The sequence below is a fragment of the Carassius auratus genome, chromosome 36 (genome assembly GCF_003368295.1).
Source record: "Carassius auratus strain Wakin chromosome 36, ASM336829v1, whole genome shotgun sequence".
Taxonomy (NCBI): domain Eukaryota; kingdom Metazoa; phylum Chordata; class Actinopteri; order Cypriniformes; family Cyprinidae; genus Carassius; species Carassius auratus.
The window spans coordinates 3,625,680-3,650,598 of record NC_039278.1 but is presented as its reverse complement, the minus strand read 5'-3'; the positions used below and the strand labels follow the sequence as shown (position 1 = coordinate 3,650,598).

Here is a 24,919-nt window from a genome sequence, read left to right as displayed (position 1 = left end):
GGAATTATATACATAACAAAAAAGTGTGAAACAACCCAAAATATGTAATATTCTTGGTTCTTCAAAGTAGCCACTTTTTGCTTTGATTACTGCTTTGCACACACTCTGCATTCTCTTGATGAGCTTCAAGAGGTTGTCACCTGAAATGGTCTTCCAACAGTCTTGAAGGAGTTCTCCGAGAGATGTTTAGCACTTGTTGGCCCTTTTGCCTTCTGTCTGCGGTCCAGCTTACCCCTAAACCATCTCGATTGGGTTCAGGTCCGGTGACTGTGGAGGCCAGGTCATCTGGAGCAGCACCCCATCACTCTCCTTCTTGCTCAAATAGCCCTTGATGCCTTCAGTGTGACTCTACAATTTTCATATTCATGAAAATAAAGAAAACTCTTTGAATGAGAAGGTGAGTCCAAACTTTTGGTCTGTACTGTACAGAACAAAAAAGTATGAAACAACTTAAAATACGTCATATATATATTCTGTACTGTATATATATATATATATATATATATATATATATATATATATATATATATATATATATATATGCACTTCTCATGATTGGGTAATCGCGGCAGCTACATTAGTTTTTCTGATTAATTGTTTTGCTCTATGAGAAAGACAAGGTAACAAAATATTCGGGGCTTATGCCCCCTTAGCCCAGTCCTAGCGCCGCCCCTGGAATGCGTTTTTTTGACGGCCTGCTAGCGGATCATTAGGGGCCGTTCACATCACGTCTTTAGCGCGCGCAAGTTCGTTATTTCCAATGTAGGCGCGCGGTATGCGCGCTCATAATGGAAGCAACGCGCGCGCATCGCACCGCATCGAGTTAAAAACATCTAAACTTTTCAGAATGCTGCAAGCGCACCGCAGGTCATGTGACAATAACTAACCAATCAGCTTCATCCTTTCCCGTATCAACGTTGAAAGCTCAGCTAAGATGAAGGAACAGCTGTTCATAGCTGTATATGGATTGCCATTTTGAAACGAATTTAGTGGCAGAGCTACTGCGAGCGATTTTTAGTGCTGCAAATCCATTTATACTTTGATGAAAATTCTACGACTTCATTGAGAGAGAGCGTGTCATGGATGCTTAGCAACGACAGACGCCCCAGCCGGAGCACTTCTGTCCCATCGCTTTGGGAAGAAGGAGAAAGCGGCGCGACTAGCGTTTTCCACGCGTTTTTAGGCGCGAACTATTGAAGACAAAAGCGATGACCCTCGGTACCTCTCAGGCTGACATGTTGATGTGATGTGATATCTGATTTAAGTGGGCGTGGTGTGTGTAAGGTAGAGAGGGCATGACTGATGATAGTGTCCTGATCCAGTCACGACGCAGTCTCAGCCTGCGCTCTAACTGAGTAATCAACTTTATTTAAAAAAAAATAATTTATATATTTTATATTCAAACTGAAAACATGATGTGATTAACACTCAAGTCATTCAAGTCATCGTGTCTCAAGTCAAGTCAAGTCCCGAGTCTTTAACTTCCAAGTCCGAGTCGAGTCTCAAGTCCTAAAAATAGCGACTCGAGTCGACTCGAGTCCAAGTCACCAAGTCACAAGTCCCCATGTCTGAAAAATACTAATTTATTACAAAGATTCATAGCCTGAGAGAAAGACTGCTGTTTAATCTATATTTCCTCCAGCAATGTTTATAACTTTGGCCACTTAAGTAAGAAATTTAACTAAAAGCAGTCTATACGATTGATTGATTGATTGATTGATTGATTGATGTAAGTGGAATTATAAAGTCAACATCTTGGCTCTGCATTTCTTTCATTCATGTTTTCAAATGAAGAGGAAAATAATCTGTCTGCTGAGAAGCTTCTCCTGTAATTATTCAGTCACTGCACAGCATTTCCCCCCGTGTTTGACATGCTGAGATGTTCTCAAAGACACTGACAGCAAAATGGATTTAAATGACTTTAAAAAGTAAATTCAGTGGAAATCAAATCTTGGGTTGTTGAAGGTTTTTTTTTTTTTTTTTTTTTTTTTTAAATCTGTCGTCATTCCTTGTGACCATTAGAAACTAAACACAGCAGCAAGTTTTGACTGATGACAGGTGTTGCCGCCTCAGATATGTCATTTTATAGTGCGCCGATCAACAACATGCAATTGAGTTTGTGACCCGGTAGAACCACCAGTGAGAGCTAAAGCTATACTAATGTTTTACCTTGCTGATATTTTTACTATCATTTACTGATTACATAAATGGATCTTCAAGAGACTTATTTAAAAAAAAAAAAACATAACAAATCTTTCCAAACTATTGAACATATGCATAATTTCGAAATGTAATAGTTATAGATTGGCTGCAGTAAGAGCGAACAGAGCCCACAAAGAATTCAAGTTGACATGAATAATGTGACTAAATTTTATAATTTCTTATTTATTTATTAAATTTATTTAGCTAAGGTCTTTTCAGTCTTTTGCTTCAGCACTGAAATGCACAGTCCGTTTCCCTGGCCTAGATTCCACTGCACTTTAATGCAACTCGACTGTGAGGTCACAATGGTGTTTGAGCAGATCAATCGGCTGCGGCGGTGTCCTGCATTATCTCACTTGGCCCTTTTCCCTTCTACACAGGAATAGCGCAGCCAAACCTGCCCCCTTTTCACCCCATCCCATCGGCTCTGCTAAAACTCTCCATTTTCCCCAGCTGCGGTTTCGCCACATGGCAACAGATTTGATCCTTTCAACCACGCTCCCGTCTTTCATTTTACCAGAACACCAGGAAACCCAGAGTATGTTGAGGGCATGGAGTGGACGATAATGAGAAACTTTGACGTGTTTCTGCGGCCTGGTATGTCAAGTTTACAACATGCAATACTTCTCCAGTGTCTTGGAATTACATTAAAACGCATTCCCCAAGCCAGAACCCCGAAACACCCACCAGCGCAGTTCATGCATCATGTAGTCCACTGGAGCCTGCTTCATAAACAGCTTTTCAAAAGCAGGACAATTGATTAGGCCTGGAGTCACTGCTGACTCACGCTGTTATGGACGGATATTTCAGGACACGGTCACATCTATACAGTACAGAAAAAAAGGGGCAGACTTCCAAATCTAATTAAGGGGAAAAGACTTAATTCTGCAAAGAGGAATTCTTTCACTCCACTGTAAAAATGTTTCAAAGCAGACTGAAGTAGTTCAAGTAGGCGGGAGCATTAACATTATATCAGTTAATGAAACATATATTACAGCGAATTTCTCGCAACCACAGCTGCCAGTTTTCTTCTTTTTTTCTTCTTTACATTTAACAGGATTTTAACATTTAAAAAGTGCTTGTTAACAAAACGCCTTCTAGAGCTTCTCTCTCTCTCTCTCTCTCTCTCTCATTGCTGCAGTCTGACTGGTAAAGGAGCTTCTCACTGTAGCTTTGAAGTTTAAAATGGTTTATGGACAGTGTTAATGATTTTTCGTCTGACAAATACAGGACACATTACGCATGACGTGCAAGGACAAGTGCCCTCAACAAGCAGTCTCTTAAACTTTGAGTTTTGGATGAGCAAGCACCTATCGCATTAACTTTAGAAAACATAAAAACAGAGTTTCCTTAAAGATAATTCAAATGAATGACCATGACCGAAAAAGTCCTCCATTTTCAATCTTAGAAAATAAAGAGACATTGTACTAAAGGGCGGGGAAACGTAGTGACAACACCAAAGAAACCAAATTTGGCATTTTGCTCAGGAGAAAGGAAAGTAATTTAGATTAGTACATCTAATAGCATTTGTAAATGGATTATAATTCTTTCAAGGATAAAAAGAAAAAAAAAAGGGTTTTACATATAATGCTGCGCGGAGAGATTTGGAAGTAAGATTTTCGGTTCGTGCTTAATTTCCTTTATTATCTCAATAAAGCCAATGATCCACCGTCTCTTTTGTCTCAAAGTTGAGCATTTGTGTAATTTCCGCTCTGGTTTTAGCCGGTCAGGGTCGATGAGCAGTCGTGGTCAGACAGCAGGAAGGACAAAGTCCATTTGAAAGACATTTGCCCTTAAGGACATGGACTCAAAGTTTCCTATATAGAAGCTTTAGTGATGTCCACTCACTACATTTACATGTCCAGCCCTTTGTAACATGACCAGAGTCCACCAAACGACAGGTCAGGCTTTTTTACTCCCAACATTATAAGTTTGCTCATTCAAACGTAATATTCAAATTTCTTGAAACTTCAATCAACCTAAAAATTGCCACAAAATTAGATTTTTTTTATGTGATAAGACTTGTTAGTTTTGGCTTTAGAGAAACAGCCTATGGATTGCCTCTTGAGCTTTTCCCGCGGCGATGCGCAAACTGGCTGTTGAGCTGGTTTTCATGTATAGTTTATGCTCAGTCTGGTACCTTTCTTCCACATCTGTATTATGCTGTGCAGAGGTGTGTGAACTTCCTGTGCATGAACCGGTGCTTTTAAAAGTGAATGGGTCTCCTTGCTCTCTCCTGATTAAATGGCGTGGGTCAGGATCGGAGGCAGTAAATAATATATTAAAGAGAATACTCGATGTCATCACCATGGCAACCGCTCCAGCAGTGCCATAATCGCTATAATCTCCCCCTGAGGCTTATCAGTCATTCTGGTCAATCACCACGAGGGTCGCTTTTCAATTCCTTTCAGGTAGATAGGTACCCAACTCTGAACTCTAGCGAACGGACCCCACGTCGACACACAATGGAGTCCTTTCAGAGCCCTGCCTTATCAGTTGCACTGCTGTACATGACTCCACAGATCTGCTCGGGGCAACTGGTGGGAGAGCCTTTTAATCAGGGCTCAAATATGCCTCCCATTTAACCTTAACGAGCTCTGTTACCATGTAAATGTTTTTATACATACAAGGTGCTTATGTACCGCCGAGAGTTGTTGCAGAAAACTGATATATATGTTTTTTTAATTATGCAAGATTATGTACGATGTCGGGGGGGTTGATAGTACATACTATTACACTGCATTAAAAACATGCATTATGCAATGTTTGAAGAGTAATTCCTTTATCAAGTGTTTTCTAGAGTGCTTCTTAACTAGTAATTCATCTATGTTCAATAATAACATTGACAGTTAAAAAAATTTAAAAAAAAAAGGTTTGCGACTTTCAAACTGTATTGTTTTGTACAATAAACATTTCTAGTAACGTAAAATAACATATAGGATCACTAATTTCTATTAAACACAGAATCCCAATATGAAATATAAATCCTAAAGCAAAACCAGTATATAATAACTGCTGATAACACTTTATTTTGTTGAATATAAGTAGCTTTGCAATTACATGTCGACTACCATTAGGGATGGGCAACACCTAGCATTGCAAAAAGTTTTTATAATTTTTATATATGTATGTATATATTCTTTTGGGGGGTTGTGGGGTTGTACTGCAAGTGTAGGCTGCCTGCTTAATATCTGCTAGCATTTTATTTTGATAGTCCCCCAACAGATTGACTATTACCACGTTAATGTATTATTTCTTACCCTAACCTATAGTCTATTAATACTCATGTTGACATGTTGCTGTAAAGTTACTTATAGTTCAACAGAATTCCTAAAAGGGACCATCAAAATAAAGTGTAACGCCACTGCTATAGCACCGGTAGCACAGGAATAATCAGAAGAGTGAGAGCGACGCATTATAAAACTCATTAGCATTTCTCATGAATATTAATAACAGCACATAGTGAATGCCTGATAGTGTTAACTGATTTGTTGAACACTTGTAAACAGAAGTTAGTCACATGCTAGTCTCAGTAAAATGACTGCTTAAATTACAGATAGTCGCATTGATTGTTTGTCCAGTCCACTGAAGATGCATCCAGGTAATAGAAGCTTCATGGTCTTACATTTGTCCAATTTTATACGATCTGCAGCCAAGCAAAATAAACCTAATGATTATTTAAAAATGGGAGGATGGAAGTGTTTATATGCTATCTATAATCACTGCTAGTAAGTGCAGCTATTAGTCATAGCGCCCCTTACAGGAAACGTCAGGATCAGCTTTCGCTATGACGGTAAGTCAGGAGTTCCTGCATCTCTGCTGCCCAATTCCCATGATCCTACTCTAATGCCGTCATCACCTATGGGGTGACATTGACTCATTCCATGAGCAACAGCCAGGCAAAAATGCAAATTTGACGAGGACAGCGGCCGGTCTCTTCAGAGCCATAATATTTTAATCTCCCTAACGTGGCAAATCAATCGGAAAGTGACCATCTGCCAGGATATGAGTGTCACTGCAGAGGGGTAATGAACAGAGCGCGAGTGATAAAGATCACCATCATCGGCCTGCTGTAAGCTCCCTCGTCCCGACCGCCGAGGAGCCAGATGACAAACAGATGAGTCATGTCACTGTGTCACCTAATAAAGAAATATTACCAGACTCGAGAAAACAGCCCACGGAAGAGTCCCTTATGCGCTACGCTTTTCGTGTATTATAATAGAATGCAGTGGTTCTGGTATTTGCAATAAGGTTGAGGTGAGATCTAAACTGCTTTCAGGATCTTCCGGGAACAGCCACCGGGGCCAACAGCAAAGAGTTTTAATATGGTTATTCAAGCTTGACACGGCATGCCGTCCCGCCGAGAACCGAAAGGAGTCCGGACCTCATCATGCTTGCCAAGTCCTGCTAATGTAGTTTGAACTGTGCTTTGTCCTGTCAATGGCTACAGCTGTTTGTAAATGAGCTCGCGGATTCAAAGCTGGCCATATTATTACACGCTTGCAGTTGACGATGTTGCTTACTGGGGGGTTTAAAGGAGGAAAGGGACCCATAAAACCCCGAATCAGCTTGCAGCCACTGGAGACCCAGCTTGATACCTGCAATTTTTTGTCGCTTTCTTTGCTCCCTGCTAGCCAAATACTAAAGAAATCTAGAGAAAGCAGAGACGTCTCTTCCTCCCACAGAGCAGTTTCCATAATCCCGCAATATCCTTTATAAAGGCATGTTGTCTTTAGAAGTCAGGTCTCACCAGAGGGAGAACAACAGGGCAATGCAAATATCCTCAACAGGGGAGATGCTCTAAGGCTGAATGAGATTTGTATGGCAAAAAAATTATATAAAAAATTGAAGCTCGGTAAGCTACAATAACGATGCAGCCCTCGGCGTGGGTCCGAGTAAACATCTTTGGTATTCTGTGGCCAAATCTTAGCATTATAACTTTATTGACTAGGCAAATGTCTACAGTGGAAACTTAAGCCTGGTATTAATCCAGATTTTGAGCTTCAATGAGACTGCTTACATTGTTTCATAACAAAGCCACTCTTACTGGCCACTTTCATTTTCCTGATGCATCGCTGGGCCATTAAAAACACAATACAAAAAAAAAGAGAGAGAGAAAAGAACAGACAGTGAGTGTCAGTAGTTCAGCAAAAAGACATTAAACATGTTTGTGAGTTTTCGGCTCCTGGGCTCATTGGTATTCAACACCACCATTTGCCCCAATTCATCTGCATCCTTCTCTTCCATGGCAACAGCAGGCGGGCTATCAGGAGGATCTTTGATATAGGTACATGGTAAAGAAAAAAAACTGTCATTTAGCTTCGGGTAGGACTATAAAACATATCCTGCTGGTTCTTACATTGTTAAGGGAAGTCTTTGTAAAACTAGCTTCAAGCTTGTCTTCATTTGCATGTGCTCCAACCTCCTTTTTTATGTAACTCGGCACTATATTACACAGAGGCCAATTTCTTTCTTTCTTTCTTTCTTTCTTTCTTTCTTTCTTTCTTTCTTTCTTTCTTTCTTTCTTTCTTTCTTTCTTTCTTTCTTTCATCTATTCTACTATTCTACAGACAACTGTAAGCATATGATCAGTGACCATACAGTGAGGGAATGAATTAGTAAATCATGCACACTATTTAGCCCATTATTTTTTCCTGCATGCCATTTGTGGGGCTCGGTATAAATAGAATCGCTTTCAAACTCTTTAAGATCTCATGTTTGCAGACCAAATGGAGCAAGGAAGCACTGTAGTTTCTGTTTTACAAAGTTCATGGGATTTGGCTTTAGTTAACATTTCTTTAAATGTATCAATATGGGGCTCTGAACTTTTGGACTACTTTTCAGTACAATCACAGGCATCCAGACACTTCAGCACATAACAACCACCCGCTGTAGTCCGGCTGAAAGGATGAGTGTGTTTGAAAACGTGTCTTAGGCTGTCTGAAAAATATCAGAATGTAGTCAGTCACTCAGACTGCAGAGACGAGGTGCAGATGGCCCTAAATGCTTGAGGTACTACGGCAAAAAGAAAACTGACTGAACAAAGGACTGAGTATGAGCTACTTCCAATGTATTTTATATACACCAGTGTGGAATGCTATGTAAGCTGGGGAGTTTTTCCTCATTAAAATGTCATATTCAATACTTATTATTTTAGGAAAGAGTGTATAAATCATGCAGACATAGACCAGATTCAAAGTGTTTTCTTCTAAGACATTGTTTCAAACATTTCAGTGGGATTTGAGAACCGATTTTGGGATTTAAACTAAGCAAAACAGAACCTCAAAGAATCGTTTGGAATGTTGATTAAAAAAAAAAACCTGTGTTGAATTCCACTGTCTTAAGTTGTCTCCTTCAGTGATTCAGTTGTTTGAGTGTATATATCAATCATCACATATCTAAAGAAATGTGATGAAATCGTAATAAACAGGCTAAATTAATAAATATTAAAATGAATTATAAATTCAAAACGGTAACAGGGTTTACAGTTTAGAGTTATTTTAGCGATTACTAGCCTGCGCTCAAGGTCAAGTCATTTATTGCAAGATATTTATAAGAAATATAACTATTCAGAAATTTTTAAAAAACAAAAAAACAACAACAATCAAATTAAAATAATTAATAAATTAATAAATAAATAAATGATTGTGATGGGTTGATATCATTAAAGTGATTAAAAAGGAAACATTTAATTGTTCTTGTCAAGTAATTTTTTTAAAGGATGGTTATTTGTGTGTGCGTGTGTGTGTGTGTGTGTGTGTGTGTGTTGATAACCTGTGCATGTGACTTATATTTTAAAATAAAATTCTGTTTTTTTTCTCTTATGTTCTTTTTATGATTACTTATAATTATCACTTGAAATCACTTGAAAGTGAATTGCCATTGTGAATAAAATTTAACATAAACCTGCCCCCCCCCCCCCCCCCAAAATCAAAATGGCAGGTCAGTCACTCATTGTTAAAGTTATTATTTACACATATGTTGATAAGGAACACAAAAGGCACTAATTTCGCACAATGTCCAAAATATCAGTGTCGACCTTCTGTAAAGGACTTAGTTTCAAGGCACATAATAAAACTCAATGACACCAGCTTTCCGACCTTCAGATTAATCTTGTTCTTGGGAATGTTTCTTTGTCCGGATGTCTACCACAAAGCATTTTTTAAACTACAACAGGATATAGTTCATTTAGTAGGACTAGGGAGAACAAACCTCCCTGTGAGTAACAGAATCTGCTGCACATTTTCAGCCATCGATCTTTGAGATGACATCACTGATATACTCTCGTCTGAAGAACGACTGCAACATCTGCTGTGACGGCCACACAAATGGGAACTGTCCTTATTTATAGAGCAAGAAATCGAGGAACGCTGAGGAATGCTTCACCCAAACATAAAAATCGTACTTACTGTACACTCATGTCATTCCAAACAAGTATGACAACAGTACTGGCCATTATCTAACATTACTAACAAATTGTAGTTCATTAATAATAACGAAAATCGTAGTTAGAACCATAATCTGGTTTACACATATGTGACACTTGACCACAAAACCAGTCTTAAGTCGCTGGGGTATATTTGTAGCAATAGCAAAAAATACATTGTATGGGTCAAAATTATCGATTTTACTTTTATGCCAAAATTCATTAGGATATCAAGCAAAGATCATGTTCCATAGAGAATTTTAGTAAATTTTCTACTATATTTATATATAAAAAATGTATTATGATTAGTAATATGCAGTGCTAAAGACTTCATTTGGGTAACTTTAAAGGTGATTTCGATTTTTTTGCACCCTCATATTCAGTATTGTCCTATCCTGACAAACCATACATCAATGGAAAGCTTATGTATTCAGCATTTAAAAAAAAAAAAAAAAAAAGGTACCCTTATGACTGGTTATGTGATCCAGAATCGGATATTAAGTAATGTAGTCTGACCAATATCTTTATTAGAATCATGAAATGCATTTAACATTACATTACTGCAGGCTTTCCAAAACTGTATATAAGTGCTATACAGTTGTATAAGAATATGGGTGAATCAACAAATTGTAAATATTTTACTGCCATTGTAAATAAAATGTAATCATGTATTCCCTAAAAACGTAACTGTGATATGATTATGATCTGATTTTGTGTTAAAAGTAAATAAAGTGAAGTGACATTCAGCCAAGTATGGTGACCCATACTCAGAATTTGTGCTCTGCATTTAACCCATCCGAAATGCACACACACAGAGCAGTGAACACACACACACACACTGTGAGCACACACCCGGAGCAGTGGGCAGCCATTTATGCTGCGGCGCCCGGGGAGCAGTTGGGGGTTCGATGCCTTGCTCAAGGGCACCTAAGTCATGGTATTGAAGGTGGAGAGAGAACTGTACATGCACTCCCCCCACCCACAATTCCGTCCGGCCCGAGACTAGAACTCACAACCCTTCGATTGGGAGTCCAACCCTCTAACCATTAGGCCACGACTTCCCATGGTGTGACATAATGTTTCCCATGGTGTGACATAATGTCAGTTTAGACTGACTCAAAAATGAGCAAATAGTGACAGAGTTTACATTTTTGGGTGAATTGTCCACATCATTCTTTAAATGACTTTAGTTACAGTAAGTGAAAGCGAGACTCGTTAGCTAAACAAGCTAACGTGGGAAAGTCAGCAGTCTGTGTAATCGGCATCACCACTCAACCGCCATCTTGATTTTAGTCATCTAGATCAGTGATGATGATCAGAGATTCAGGAGTAAAACAGAAGAAAGAAGATGAGTAACAGTGATGCATTTTTCATCTTTGTTTTCAAAGATCCGAGACCGGGACGTCTCCACAACCCCATCTCTCGACTCCATCCATCAGTCTGATCGAATCTTTCAGACTCGAAACAAAAACAACAGAAGTGAAACAAAGATGGTTATGATGGTGGCCTGTATCTCCTCCTGATATCCCCCCCTCAAGATCTCTTAAACAACCGCAGTACAGACAGCCCTCCTGAATGCCAGAGAGCCGAATCGTAAATATTCCAGAGCACAATTCTGTTTAGATTTGATATGTGCTTTATCAAGAAGATAAGGTGCACGGTCTGATTCCAGTGGGTCTGCTGTGACCTCCTGCTGCTGTACCCATCATTTCACCAACCAGCTTGACACCAAACAAGATAAGACAGAGCCAGAGACACAGACACAACACGCACAGACTCATGTGGGCTGAAAACCTGCAAACACTGAGGAGCCTGTAATAAGAGACGGTCTTCATCACTGTCAATTTAAGCAATGCATAGTTGTCTTCTCAGCTGAAACTGTCCCTGAAAGAGCAGGCATTTCTTTCTAATGCCATCAGTGTTTAGGAAGCAACTTAGAAACTGTAGCTTGCCAAGCTGCAAATAAGTTGACTTCAACTTACAGTCAAGCATCTCCTGAAAAAGTAGTAAGCGAACACTAACAAAAGGCAACTCACTAACTACAGTGAAACTGTTTAGATCTACCAACTGTACTGAATTGCATTAATATTCACTGAAGAAAAAAAAAATAAAAGTGGTAATTGCAATTTTTACTTCAAGGATCTGCCTCTTTGATTTTGTTGCGGCAGTCTAGTTTGTTATGTTGGATAAGTGAGTTAGAAAACATTTCTGACTTAATATTAATGTTAATAAAACTAGACAAATAATTTAATAAAAAAGCAGTGTTGTTTGGCTAAAAATCTGCTTAAATGCTTGAAATTAGTTTTCTGATCTGGGTTTTCTTCAAAAGGCCTTTGTCGTATTTTTACTAAAACAAAAACAGACCAAACTGCAACATTGGTGGAAAATTTAGTTTTGCTTTATGCAGCTGATTAGGGCTAAATGCAAAACAATGCAAACTAATTGAAAACGTGAATGAGTTTCCAACGCTATCTCACGACCAATTCGTACGTATTTTACGAGGTGGCTTATTCGTACAAATTTGTACGACCTCACTCGTACGATTTTATCCGATTTGTATAAACCCCAGTGAGGTTAGGTTTAGGGGCGGGGTTAGGTGTAGGTCATTCGTACAAATTCATACGAATTGTGCAACTCGTAAAATACGTACGATTTGGCAATAATCGTATGAATTTGTACGAGTGTGGTCATACGAATTCATATGAATAAGCCACCTTGTGAAAAATGTACGAATTGCCATGAGATCGGGTTGGAGTTTCAATCAATTTCTCATTGGATCACCCAAACCCCGAAGTCTATTATCCTGAAATCATGCTGCAAGCTATTTTTATGCAACCCACTACAAACATATTACTAATAGAGACCTATAAGACAACTTGATGTATCATCCAGACCATGCGGGAAGAGCAGGAAACATAGTAACGAGTAACATGTGACTGGCCCTGTTTGATTTTTTTGCATGACAACCACTGATCAGGAGGCAGCTGTTATGAGGCTTAATCCATTAAAACCAGCGTCTCTACCCGGTTAAATACTAATGAGGATTTAAAGAGCTCGGCTGCAGGGGGCCGTCGGACAACAGACACACCTTACTGAGCGGTCTGCCCCCGCTATTCTCTTTTCTTATCATACAGATCAGGAGGAGGGCTGATGAAAGACAGTGAAGACGAATGTGGGCTTATAGACCCCCCCAGCCGCTTGGCATTGGAAGTCTGATCCCTCAGTCTGATAGAAAACCCCTGGGTAAGAGGAAAAACAAAAAGCAGGAGACAAGAAGAAGAAAGACACAAAGAGAGCTGTGTAGTCTGAGGTATAATACCTAAAAGAATGGAATCGGAGATCTGGATCCAGGATCTTAATAAAGAAGCTAAATGCGGGGGAATTCAGATATATTGTTATTGACGGAACGTCGATGCGAACAAAGAGCCACAGGGCTGAGGCTGAGGGGAATTGGCTCTATCGACTCGAAGATAATCAGTTGCGCTAGTTTAAATGTTTCCTTACAAAGTGTAACTGCACAGATGGGATTCTGAGGCATGTGGAAAGCTTGTCCACACTCGTCCGTCTCTAAAGAGACTGGTGCATTTTCACAGCAGGGTCCACGTCATTTAACCAGACACTTCAGTATGAAACAAATCTGTGGTTAATCTTGCACATTAGCATTCCCTGCTAAAAAAAAATTAATAAAAATGACACCAGTCCAAGTTGGTCTGCAAGCCTGACTGAGCTGGTTAGACTTGGTAATCAAGAAAGACCAGCAAATTACTGTACATTAGGCTGGTTTATTTACTGGTAATTATTTTTATAATTATTATTATTATTTTTGTTTAATTCAGCTGGGTTAGCATTAGCATAGTGGATTTCAATACTGAAGAAAAATAATCAGAAAACTTATATTAAGTTATATTATGTATATTCCCTGGAATATACATAAAATCACAATAAAAGTCACATATTATTTCCCCCTAAAATACTCACTTGACATATGAGACGACAAATGCACAACCCCATCAATCAAAGAAACCAGAAAGATCCGCTCTAATTCTGTCTGTGTGTGAGCTCAGAGAGACCAACAGCCCAGAGACGAAAGAGAGAGAGAGAGAGAGAGATTTGAGAGAGAGAGAGAGGAAGCTAGAAAGGTAAGAAACAATGACTCAACAAACCTTGATATGAGGAGAACCCCCCAAAAAAAACTAATAGAAATAAACAATAAATACAGCCAGCTCGACCTAAAGCGGTAAGGTTTTATACATTAATTTATCATGAAACAACATGATACAAAATAAATTGTGATCTGACACAAGTTTGCACACTCACACACACACACACACACACACACACACACACACACACACATATATATATATATATATATATATATATATATAGAGAGAGAGAGAGAGAGAGAGAGAGAGAGAGAGAGAGAGAGAGAGAGAGATAGAGAGCTGCTATTTTAGACGTCCATGTGACATATTTTACTGTTAATCAGCAGACATTCAACCAAGGTGTTTAAAGAGACGGGATAGACGGCTCATTTCTGACAGAAAGACAGACGGCTTGTTTCAGATGGAGAGACAGACAGCTCATTTCAGTCAGAGTTTGAAGGCAAAAGGGACAGCAGCTGTCCAAATAAGGGGCCCATTTGAGGTGGAAAATATGATTTTTAGGTTATACTTACATAGAGAGGAGTGTTAACCTTTGGGGGGATGATTTAAATGTAACAATGGGTTGTGGTGGTTGGTATGACCAAAATTATATATCATGGTATGAGTAATTCTCTAACACAGTTCACTTTGTATTTAATGATATTATATAAAAAAAACTCAACCTCAAAGAATTTACATAAAATACATTTAACCACTCGTTCAAAAAACAGTTTATTTTTAAACATTATAAAACAAAAACCTCAAAACAGTAACAATTATATAGTAAGATGATTCTGTTAAATGACACGTATATCGGACATAGGTGATGTAATGACATATATATTAAAGTTTTGGCTTGAGCTCTACAGTATATAATGGTCAGAGTTTTCATCCCAAATGGCAGGATTTTACATTTTGGAGACATGCAAATCACTGACCTACAGTCCTGTATTTATGCATATCATGTTTCAAATCTGAAAATCAATAGGCATGACCTTTAAATATCTAAAAAGATTGACCAAATATCCAGTTCTGAGTTAAAAACCGCAGTTGAAATGGAGGCAGCATAGGTCAAAATTGCAATCGAGTTCCACAGCAGAAGAACATTAAGAAAGGAAACTATTCACTTGACGGAAAACTGGGTTATATATTTGCCTAATAACCGAGACAGGTGAAAGTTATCTCTCCGTAAAGCAAAAGTTCAACCTTTTAATTCTGTTTTGTCAAAAGGCTATAGCCGCCAAGAATGCTGTTAATTCTGAGATGTGTGATTTGGCTGTCTGGAAGTCCCACAGAAGCTGTTCTGATTTGAATTAAGATGGAGATGAAGTATTTTATATGAATACAGGCGGGTGGCCGCCGGTCGTGGCCACGGTTCCCTGCTATTCGTTCTGAATGAGCCCAAGGCAGCAGGACACGAACGGATATTATACAGTCCTTTCCATAATTAAAAAAAGAACGGCTCATATTACTCACAATCCTTACCGGCAAATTGGCCAGACATATAAAGCAAAGATTTCTTTCAAAACTACTTAGGCCCATCATGAAATAATCCAGTCACAGTGTGTAAAAAAGAAAAAAAAAAAAATTGCTGGTAGATAATGTTAATTTCTCAGACAATAAAAACCTGCACCGCTTTACAGTACATGAATGAGTCAACATGGGTTTTGTTGACTTTTATAGAAAGCAATCCAAAGCACTGAAAAAAAGCTTTGCATACTGATGCCAGAAAAGCATTCTTTGCAAGTCAAATGCTGTCGCAAATGCATGATCAACACATATTACAAATTTTAACTTATCTACAATCTGGTATGTGGGTACACTTTATCGTTTCAGACTATATTATTTTATTACATTATGTATTTTAACAGTTTTGTTGAAATGATATTGCCTCATTGCCTCATATTAAGTATATTGGTTCACTTAGGCTATTTCTATTTTTACTAAAAAATTCCACAGTTACTCGATAGAATAATCAACCTGATCGCATGGCAATTCATACATATTTTATGAAGTGGCTTATTCGTACGAATATGTGCGAACGCACTCGTACAAATTCATATGATTTGTGCTAAATCGTACGTATTTTAATTTGCATTAATTTGTACAAATGACTTACACCTAACCCCACCCCTAAAACTACCTGTCACTGGGGTCTAGACCAATTGTACAACATCGTATGATTGAGGTCGTACGAATTTGTACGAACTAGCCACCTCTTAAAATACATTCAAATTTTGGGTGAGATAGCATAATCGAACAATTACTTGATTACCAAAATAATTGTGAGTGACAGCCCTAATCGTTATGCATATTATATATTAAATATTCAGCCAATCAATCCCACAATTTTGTGACTTTTTTTTTTTTTGCATTAAAAGTTTATCATAACCTGACTCATTCTTGCGAAGCAGTAATAGCGTTAGGATTATACAATAAGCATTAGAAGCTCAGACTAATATAGCATTCAGCATATACAGCCCTGATTTATTTCTATAAGAGCACAATGCCACATTTCATGGCATTCAATGGCAGACATACTATCAATAAAATGGCTCCACAATACTTCATCACTGCTTTGCATTTCAGCTTCATAAAATACCCGAAAATGCAGTTTGAGAAGATGCACAGAATACAAATGAGATACATCCGAACTTATAGACAGCGTTCGGCCCACGAAATGAAATCAGAAAGATGAGATCTGAAGTTTCTAGGATATACTCGAGAGAAACGGGGAACAAACCCTTAAGCAATCAATCTTTCAAAGTTTCTGCACAAGCGAAAACTTCCAGCCATGGCTATGGCAGTAACCCATTTAATTCAATTATAAAAATGCATTAAAAAGATATTACGGCAGGGACAGAGTGTAATGAGGCGTGTTTACTTGAGGATATTGTTTATAATGAGCAGTTGTAGGGTTTAGGCCTATAGTTAGAACAGGACATGAGAGTAAACAGACAGAGATGAGATGAGGGAAAACTCGGAAACACTGTATGGTCTTTCTTTTAATTTAACCAGAAAGAAAACGAAGCCAAGCTCTGTGTTAATGCACACAGCTTCCTGGGAACCTCACGCTATCTGTCTTGAAGGATACAGCCATTATTTATCTGAGCTTACATAAATAGTGTCTGTGTTAGAAACGTCCACAACATAAAAGTTAACACGGTCACACTTTATTTTAGGGTCCAATTCCCACAATTAACTAACCATTAACTGACTTTTGCCTCAATTAACTCATTATGTGCTCCTTATTAAATAGTTTATAAGGTAGTTGTTAAGTTTAGGTTATGGGTAGGATTATGGATGTCATGCATTATATGTACTTTATAAGCACTAATAAACAGCCAATATATTAATAATAGGCATGCTAATAAGCAACTAGTTATTACTGTGACTTGGACCCTATACTAAACTGTTACCGAAAAAAGAGCACCATAAACTCAAGAACAGCATGAAACTGATGACTAATTCGGATTGCGTTTTATAATTTTGTTTTACAAATTTGTGTAATTCAAGAAAAAGAAAAATCTTACCATCAGAACTCTGTACAACCGTCAAGACGAACACCAGGCCGCAGAGGACCAAAGACTTCCATTCTGAACATCCCATCCTGGCTCTGACTGGACTCTCCGCTTTCCACATGTCTGGGTCGAAATCACTGTAGTCACAACGATCCAGCGAAGTCACGCTGAGAGATAACCATCATTGACCTCCGAGCCTACAAGAAAACCACAGCGGACTGTCAGTGTTTGGCTGTCGATGTGTTGCTCCTCAGGCATAAAAACGTCCTCCTTTAAACTGTTGCAGTGTTGCTCGCCTCAGTTCCTCTACACTATTTGTTTTTTTCCTCCAGCAAATTCACACAGAATTCCTCCCAGGAGTAGAAACCCTCTATTGGAAGGTGACTGAGACCTGAAACAGCACCTCCCGAATTACAAACAAGCCATTTACCTCAAAGCCTGTCGTTACCGTTTACTCTCTTCTCCCAAACCGGTTCCGCTACCATCCTTTTCTGAGAGGAAACAGGTTTTTCGTCCACTAAAGCCACAGGTGTATATTCTCCAGAAAAAGAGGAGTCTTTCATATACAATATCTCACCCTTTAAATGTTTTCCTTCTCTGCATGTTTACACACTCCACCGGCCTCCCATAAAACACACTTACAGCCTCATGGGAAACATCGTCACTCCAGTAACGAGCCACTTAGGAGCCCATTAAAAACAGTGTGTGCACCCCTCCTAGGTTTCTTAAAGATACACTAAATATATCTCGCCACTGTTTAATGCATCATTGCATTACAGGGTATTTATTTTAAGAAAGTATTGGAATTTTTGCTTCTTGGATTGTCATATATATGGTTATGAGGTGAGAAAATGTGATTAAAAAACATCAGGAGTCTGTTTGCATTAACATATACAAGGAGAGGGGAGTACATGTCTGTATGATCAGACAAAGAATGTCTAAATGCTAATGCATTGTCTTAAACTTATCAAGGTTATGGACTCCCATATCATTAGTATTCAAGAGTCAACAATCCGACTATTAATATTAAAGTTACATTGTTTTTTGTGACGGTGTGGATATGCTGACAAATCCTGTCAAGTGTGACAATAAATAAATAAATAATACAGATACATAAGTAAAAACTATGAATAGTAAATAAAAGTATTACTTTAGTATTCTCATAATGTCTTTTCAAAGAACAGTTCACCACTATTTGATGTAATTAACTGATTAACCCCTTAACTGTCACTCACATTTTTGAAGATAGACTTGAATGTGCATGATACAAACCTAAATTTGTATAAATCATGACTGAAATCATTTTGTAACATGATATTGATTAACCATTTACATGGTAATGCAATGCCTGATGGGTTTTAAAGGATGAATTTTGAGATTTTAAGTTTTCGGTCGATATATAATTTCTAATGATTTCTTAAATGTGATAGAGAAGAAGGCAACAAGGAAGTCTTTTTTTTAAAACAAAGTTCAAAACTCTTGTTATAATGTAGTGCACTCATCATAAATTAATCTATTACTTTTCTACATAATTTTTAACAAACAACATTGGTAAAATATATATTTGGGAGTCTTAGACCTTTCCAACGATATATAGTTTGTCAAGATTAGATTCGATTTGATTGTAATTTAGTGAAGTAAACCTAGGCATCCCGTAATAGGGACTGGTTGACAGTTGAAGGGTTAATTGATTCATTGTTTTATTTGCTATACATTATTTATTTGTCCTCTAGACCAAAATATTTATTCACTACTGTAAAGTTCCTAAAAGTTCTGTTTCTGAATTTAGACTTATTATAGGAACAAATCAACCCCCATTTTTTTTTATTATTATTATTTTTTTTTCATAATTGAATCATAATCTTGTTTCTTTTTATTTTAACAGATGATGCAATTTTATACGAAACTCCATTTAATGCAAAGACTGAAATGGTAAGCATAGCATCATTAGCATTAGCTTTAGCGAAATAACAGCACAATACACTGTTACACTTAAGATCTCAAATAGAGATTGTTTTTTTTTTTTTTTTACCCTAACATTATTTGTGCTGAGTATTTTAGAAGTAAAAAAAAAAAAAAAAAAACTAGTGAAACCGCTGCAGTGGTGGCTCACAGCAGGTTACCTGTGAGGAAAAATAAATGCATAAAGGATGAGGTTTGATCCCTGCATAGTCAAAGGGTGTTCGACTAAATCAACGACAACAGCTCCGTACTTTCATATCTCTGTCTCACGCTGTGAGCGGTTAACATGCTGATCAGTCTCCAGAAGCAGAGGCACGGACGAAGGCGGCCCGTCTGACTCCCGCGCTCCTCATTAAACGTGTTGAGGTCTCTCCTCTCCGCGGGAGGCCTTATCTCCCTAAGCTGCAGCAAAGACCGCGATCAACACCTGTTAAGTGCTTCAAACAAATACTGCCGTTCCAGCGCCAACGTGGCACAGCGGGATGGCCTGTTGTCGCTGTTCTGTGTGTTTTGTGTTTGCAAATCAAATTAAAAAATCTAATCATGACAAATTACGATAGCAACCATTCATCTTCAAAGGATTCCGGCCAGGATGTTTGATTCCCGGCACTTCCTTTGAATACGGGCTACCGTTTTATGACGAACGCCTTGCCGAATCATGCAGCCTACGTACAAATAAACAAAGTTACATAAGGGATGTGATCGATGGAGAGGTCTAGACCCAGAAGTCTTTTTCACAGCTGCTCGAACAAACCAGCAACACTCAGGGTTTCTCAACAAGACAGTTGCGTGAATTAAACAGAGGAACTTTGAAAGAACATTCCACTTCTCTGGGTGTGAAGAGAGCCGTTCAAATCAGAGCTGAAAGGCCAGTTTGAGATGTTAATGCCAAAACAGAGAAACAAAGGGCAGATGTGTAATTATGCAGCCGTCTTTCTCTCAACCGGGAGTGAGACCCACCGGAGAATTAGAGGAGGAGTCGTCCATTCAAAGGGGTGGGTGCAGGAATAATGCACAAGAGGCAAGGCCGAGGGGGGCGGAGGGGGGTCGACAAACTTTACAATGCGAGATTGACAGCTTGCAAGTCTCGCTTGACCTCTGAATTAACCCCCAAGCTTTCAATGAACTACAAAAAGAGCCATGAGATTGATGGTCAAAGAATATGACAAGTGTATAAAAAATGGACCCATAAACAGGGACACGCATTCACACAATAGAACCCAAACATACCAACGTCGGGACAAAGCACACAAGCTGACAAGCTAAATAATCATAAATGGGAATCCATGAAGCATATCTTTTTCAGTTAGACAAGGTGATTTTTTTAAAGTAGATTTTTGTACCATTTTAAACATTCCATCACACTGGTAATATGCTTCAGTGTTTACAAACTGCAATCTGCCATTTCAAGCTAAATCTAGCCAAATTGTTTGTTGGCATATAGACTTTTAAACAGAAAATTAACAGAGTTGAAACAAGTTTTACAGTTTAATTTTACATCCCTTGCAAGGCCATAAAAAAAAAGGTGCTGGGTTGGCAGAACTTGGCACTTTACATGGAGACATGAATATTATTGAGAAATAAAATGTTTGGAACGTTTCGACATGCTGTTGGGAAACATTGGTTTGGAAAGCCAAAGAAATACAAAAACAAAAGAATAACAGGCTTTGACGAGTTTGTTTTCGAAAGATCAGTGGTCAGTGATCAGATGGCAGTGTCCACTGAGGCGGAAACGCTAGAGGAAATCAATCAGCGGTCCAGGGGTGGACCAGTTAATGCACAGCCACACATGAGTCATTCTGAACACATCCTATTGACTCCACTGTCATACATTCACCTTTGCCATCTGGACGCTGTCGGTTGTGCACATTTTAAAAGCAGAGGACAAACGTCATGATATCGGGGGGACGTATTAAGGTCAGATAGACGACAATGTCAAACATTAAATGAGCAAATGACAAAAAAACGCCAAATGCTGCTTTACAAGCAGTGAATTTAAAATGGCATGGCAAGCTAAAGGCAGAGTACAGGAAAAGCAAATCAAATGAATTTGGCTTACTTTTTTGATAGCACACAGAGGATTTTTGCATTGTTTTTGAAGCTTGAAAGCTTCAGACCTTATTCATTGCAACTACTAGATGGAAAAAGAGTGACCAGTGCAGTTCCTCAAAAATGATCCTGTTGTGCAACATGGAAGAAAGAAAGCTCTACAGGTTTTTAGCAAAATAAAACTGATTAGAAATGACAGAATGATCAGTTTTAGGTAAACTAATGATGTTAATAGTTCATAAATCTAAATTTTTCAAACAATTCAACTGGAACACTGTATTAAAACTTCCTGCAGTGCTTTTCAGCGCTCTGTTGCTATTAAATCTGCATAGAAATGGCACAAGAAATTATGTTTTTCTTTTTGTTAGCTTGCTGTCTAAATGAAATAAAAAAGTCTGGACATTGTGAAATAGTACAAAGACAACCAATAAACAATATTGACTGTATATAAACTCAATTCTGTTGTGTTGTTGTCATTGATTGCGCGCAACAACAAATGTAGAGTGTCACCAATGTAGCTCAATATGTGTTTTAATAACTTATATGTCCAGTTTGTTTAAAAAAAATTATAAAATCATGAATCAACCAGTCACAAACCAGCTCCATCAAAATAGCTAAAGGGCTCATTAATGAAACCATTACCAATCCAGAATTGGATCAGATTTGAATCAGAATTGAAACCAATATCATTAAATTCCTTGCAGTTCCTATTCCTGCGTTCAATGCTTACAAGCACAGCTGGCTTTTACACCAGAACTGCAAATGTATCATCTTAACTGGCCATTTAGCTCCTGTGTTTCATGATTCATGAAACCCTGTGCGACAAAATGTCTCATGGCCAAGGCAAATCTGAATAAGTGCTTTAATGAAAGTACATAGACACTGTATAAATGCATATATAATGCTTTGAGCGCTGGTAAAATACTGTAATCACTCTCTGTGAATGAAATCTCTCTCTTTTCAACTTCTTTTCATCCTTCTCTCAAAGATGATGCCTACGATCCATTAATCAGAGTAATCAAGGTCTCTATCAAGCCGCCTCACAAGCAAGAGACAAAAACCCAACTACGAACCAGAGCAGAACAAAATTAGTCAGTACAAACTGGAGCTTCTGGAGAAGTTGCTGGAAATAGATCGAACAGCCCCTTATTAGTAGAGATTACCAAACAGGAAGGGTGTAGTTTACTCATCTATTCATTATTCTGATGCACAGCTTTCTCGTTCCGGCAGTAAATGACATGCACACCGGCAGAATCACGTGCAGAACGTATCAGAAATCCTATTAAAATGGCACGGTGTCTCTCAGAGACGATTATAATGGGCCTCGACTGCTATGAGTAAGTAAGTTTAATACCGCCTTCACATATTGTTAACAGTAATTTTGATGTTTTAGTGGACAAGGAGTGGATTATATAAAAAAAGAAGAAAAAAAAAATTCATTTCCATTAACTGATAGCGCCAAAATTCCTCCTTTCATGTTGCCGATGATAAGGAGGATTCAGGACTGGTGTGTTTTCCCAAGATGCCTCCGTTTTGACGGTAATAGGGTGACATTAATATGGGGAGATGTCTAAGAAGGTCAAAACATTTCTGAGGACCACCATTATACAGGAATCTTACATGGATAGCACCTGCCAATCAGAAGAAAGAAGTCCTTGACGCTCTACGTTTCCCCTTCAGCTGGGATACGGGAGGAAAACACACTTTCTTTGGCATCAAAATTCACTGAGCACTTCACAGAATACACTACACTTTGGAGTCACATGCCTTTTTTTAAAGCATTCGCAGAAATGTACTTTCTTACTTACTTACTTACTAGATATGTTAGCTAATCTACTAATTAGTAACTAATAACCAAAAATGTAATCCCACATTTTGCTTGCAACCCTGTTACTGTACAATTTATCCATTTTTGTTGCATATAGTGTAACAGTACTTAAAATTGTGACATCCTAAAAATAACATGCATTGAGTAATTTCTAAATGTTAAAAAAAAAAAAAAAAAACGTTTTCATTACATTTACACAATTTGTATTGCTGAATGCATTTGTCAAGCTAAATCATTGAACCCTGTTAAATACATTATTTATGTTTTTTTTTGTTTTTTTTTATGTATGAAAAATAAATATGTAAAGATTCTGTTTCCTGTTAATTTAATATAAATAGATTTGGTCACAACTTAGTCAGTCCATACTCATCAAAGCTAATTTAGGCTAAGTATCAACCCTGTTTTAACATTACTCAGACACAAATTTTAGTCACAGGACAGACTATATGTATAGTTTAAATATTTTTACTGACTATTTGTTGAAAATGAGAAATAATAATAATAATAAAAGAAAATAAGGAAACACATTTTAAGGCCATTTTCTGTACCCTATTCACAAAATAGGCCCTTTACCACAAACAGGGCCACAGCGTCTGTCTTCAAGCCACAAAAAGAGAGCTGCCCAGTGTAAGAGGTCATAAAATATCAGGAGAGAGCCGAAAGAAGGTTTCTGCTACTCTCACAGGCTCATCATCTCAGTTTCAACAAAATGCATCAATTTTTAATTCCCGCAAAAGCAATGAAAGCACTGTTGCTGTCAAAATGGTGCGAATGCACGCGTGAAAATGTGTGCATGTGTGTGTGTGTGTGTGTGTGTGTGTACGTGTGTACACAAAGGGACAGTCAGAAACATGGTCTGTCATTTAGCATGATCTGTTCAGAGACTCCTTATGTTTTAAAGTCAACATGAAACACATTTTACTTTGTCACTCTGTATACACTCCATTTCATCTTTCAAATATTTAAATCATTAGTTTTGTTTTGTTTTTTGGAAGAGAGGTTAAAATATAAGTCTCGGTCTCGGTGAAGTCAGCTGAAATTTGATTTAGTTTCAGAGGCAGAACAAGGTATTACATTTTGATAAAATATTTCAAAGACAAACTTTTTTCATGATAAGGCGCACAATAAGATCAGGAACATAAATAAACTCAATAGGATCCAGTTTGATATCACGCAGGCCTCTGTGTGTTTTTATGTGTCTGTCCTTCACTGCCATTTGATTATTGAACACCATTTTTCACACACACACACACACACACACACACACACACACACACACACACAATCCAGCTTGTCTTTCTGCGAGGATACACAGCGTCTCCCTCAGACAAGAGCAGTTGTGTGAGCGTAACGCCTCCTCTGTCCCTCTATTAAGCAGAAGATCATCAATTATTCAGCACCATCGTGAGCCATTATTCAACAGGATGATTAATTTTTAAGATGGCAGAAGGGAACACAAAACCTAAAGTGAGGGGCATTAAAAGAACATCTTGAATGGGTGACATTAAAAGCGGGGTGGTGAAGAAACCTACCGATGATTGATTTGGGCAAGTTGAGTGATTGATTTCTTATGAGAGGAAATGATTCGGAGATGATTCGAGCTTATAGTTCACATGCTAGCAGAGAGGATTCAGGATTCTGCCACAAACCACAAAGTCATTTAGAAGAGTTTAATTAACAGCCGCTTACTGTAATTAAAGTAAACAAGTGAAAACTGGAGAATGGTTTTCTTGAATATATAAATTCCTAGAGATAGCCTCACGGAAAAATACTTTTGTGTGTGTGA

General features: G+C 38.1%; 1 protein-coding gene across 29 annotated transcripts in view; it reads right to left on the bottom strand.

Moving 5' to 3' along the window:
- adgrl2a (adhesion G protein-coupled receptor L2a) overlaps positions 1–24,919 on the bottom strand; it is a 97,171-nt gene that overhangs the window by 57,687 nt on the left and 14,565 nt on the right. For all 29 annotated transcript variants that reach the window (XR_003277466.1, XR_003277467.1, XM_026220876.1 and 26 more), the window contains exon 2: positions 17,307–17,491. Coding sequence is in view for 27 of the 29 variants with exons in the window: in XM_026220876.1 (XP_026076661.1) it covers positions 17,307–17,415 (109 nt within the window). In the remaining 2 variants the exon portion in view is untranslated. The remainder of the gene's footprint in view (positions 1–17,306; positions 17,492–24,919) is intronic.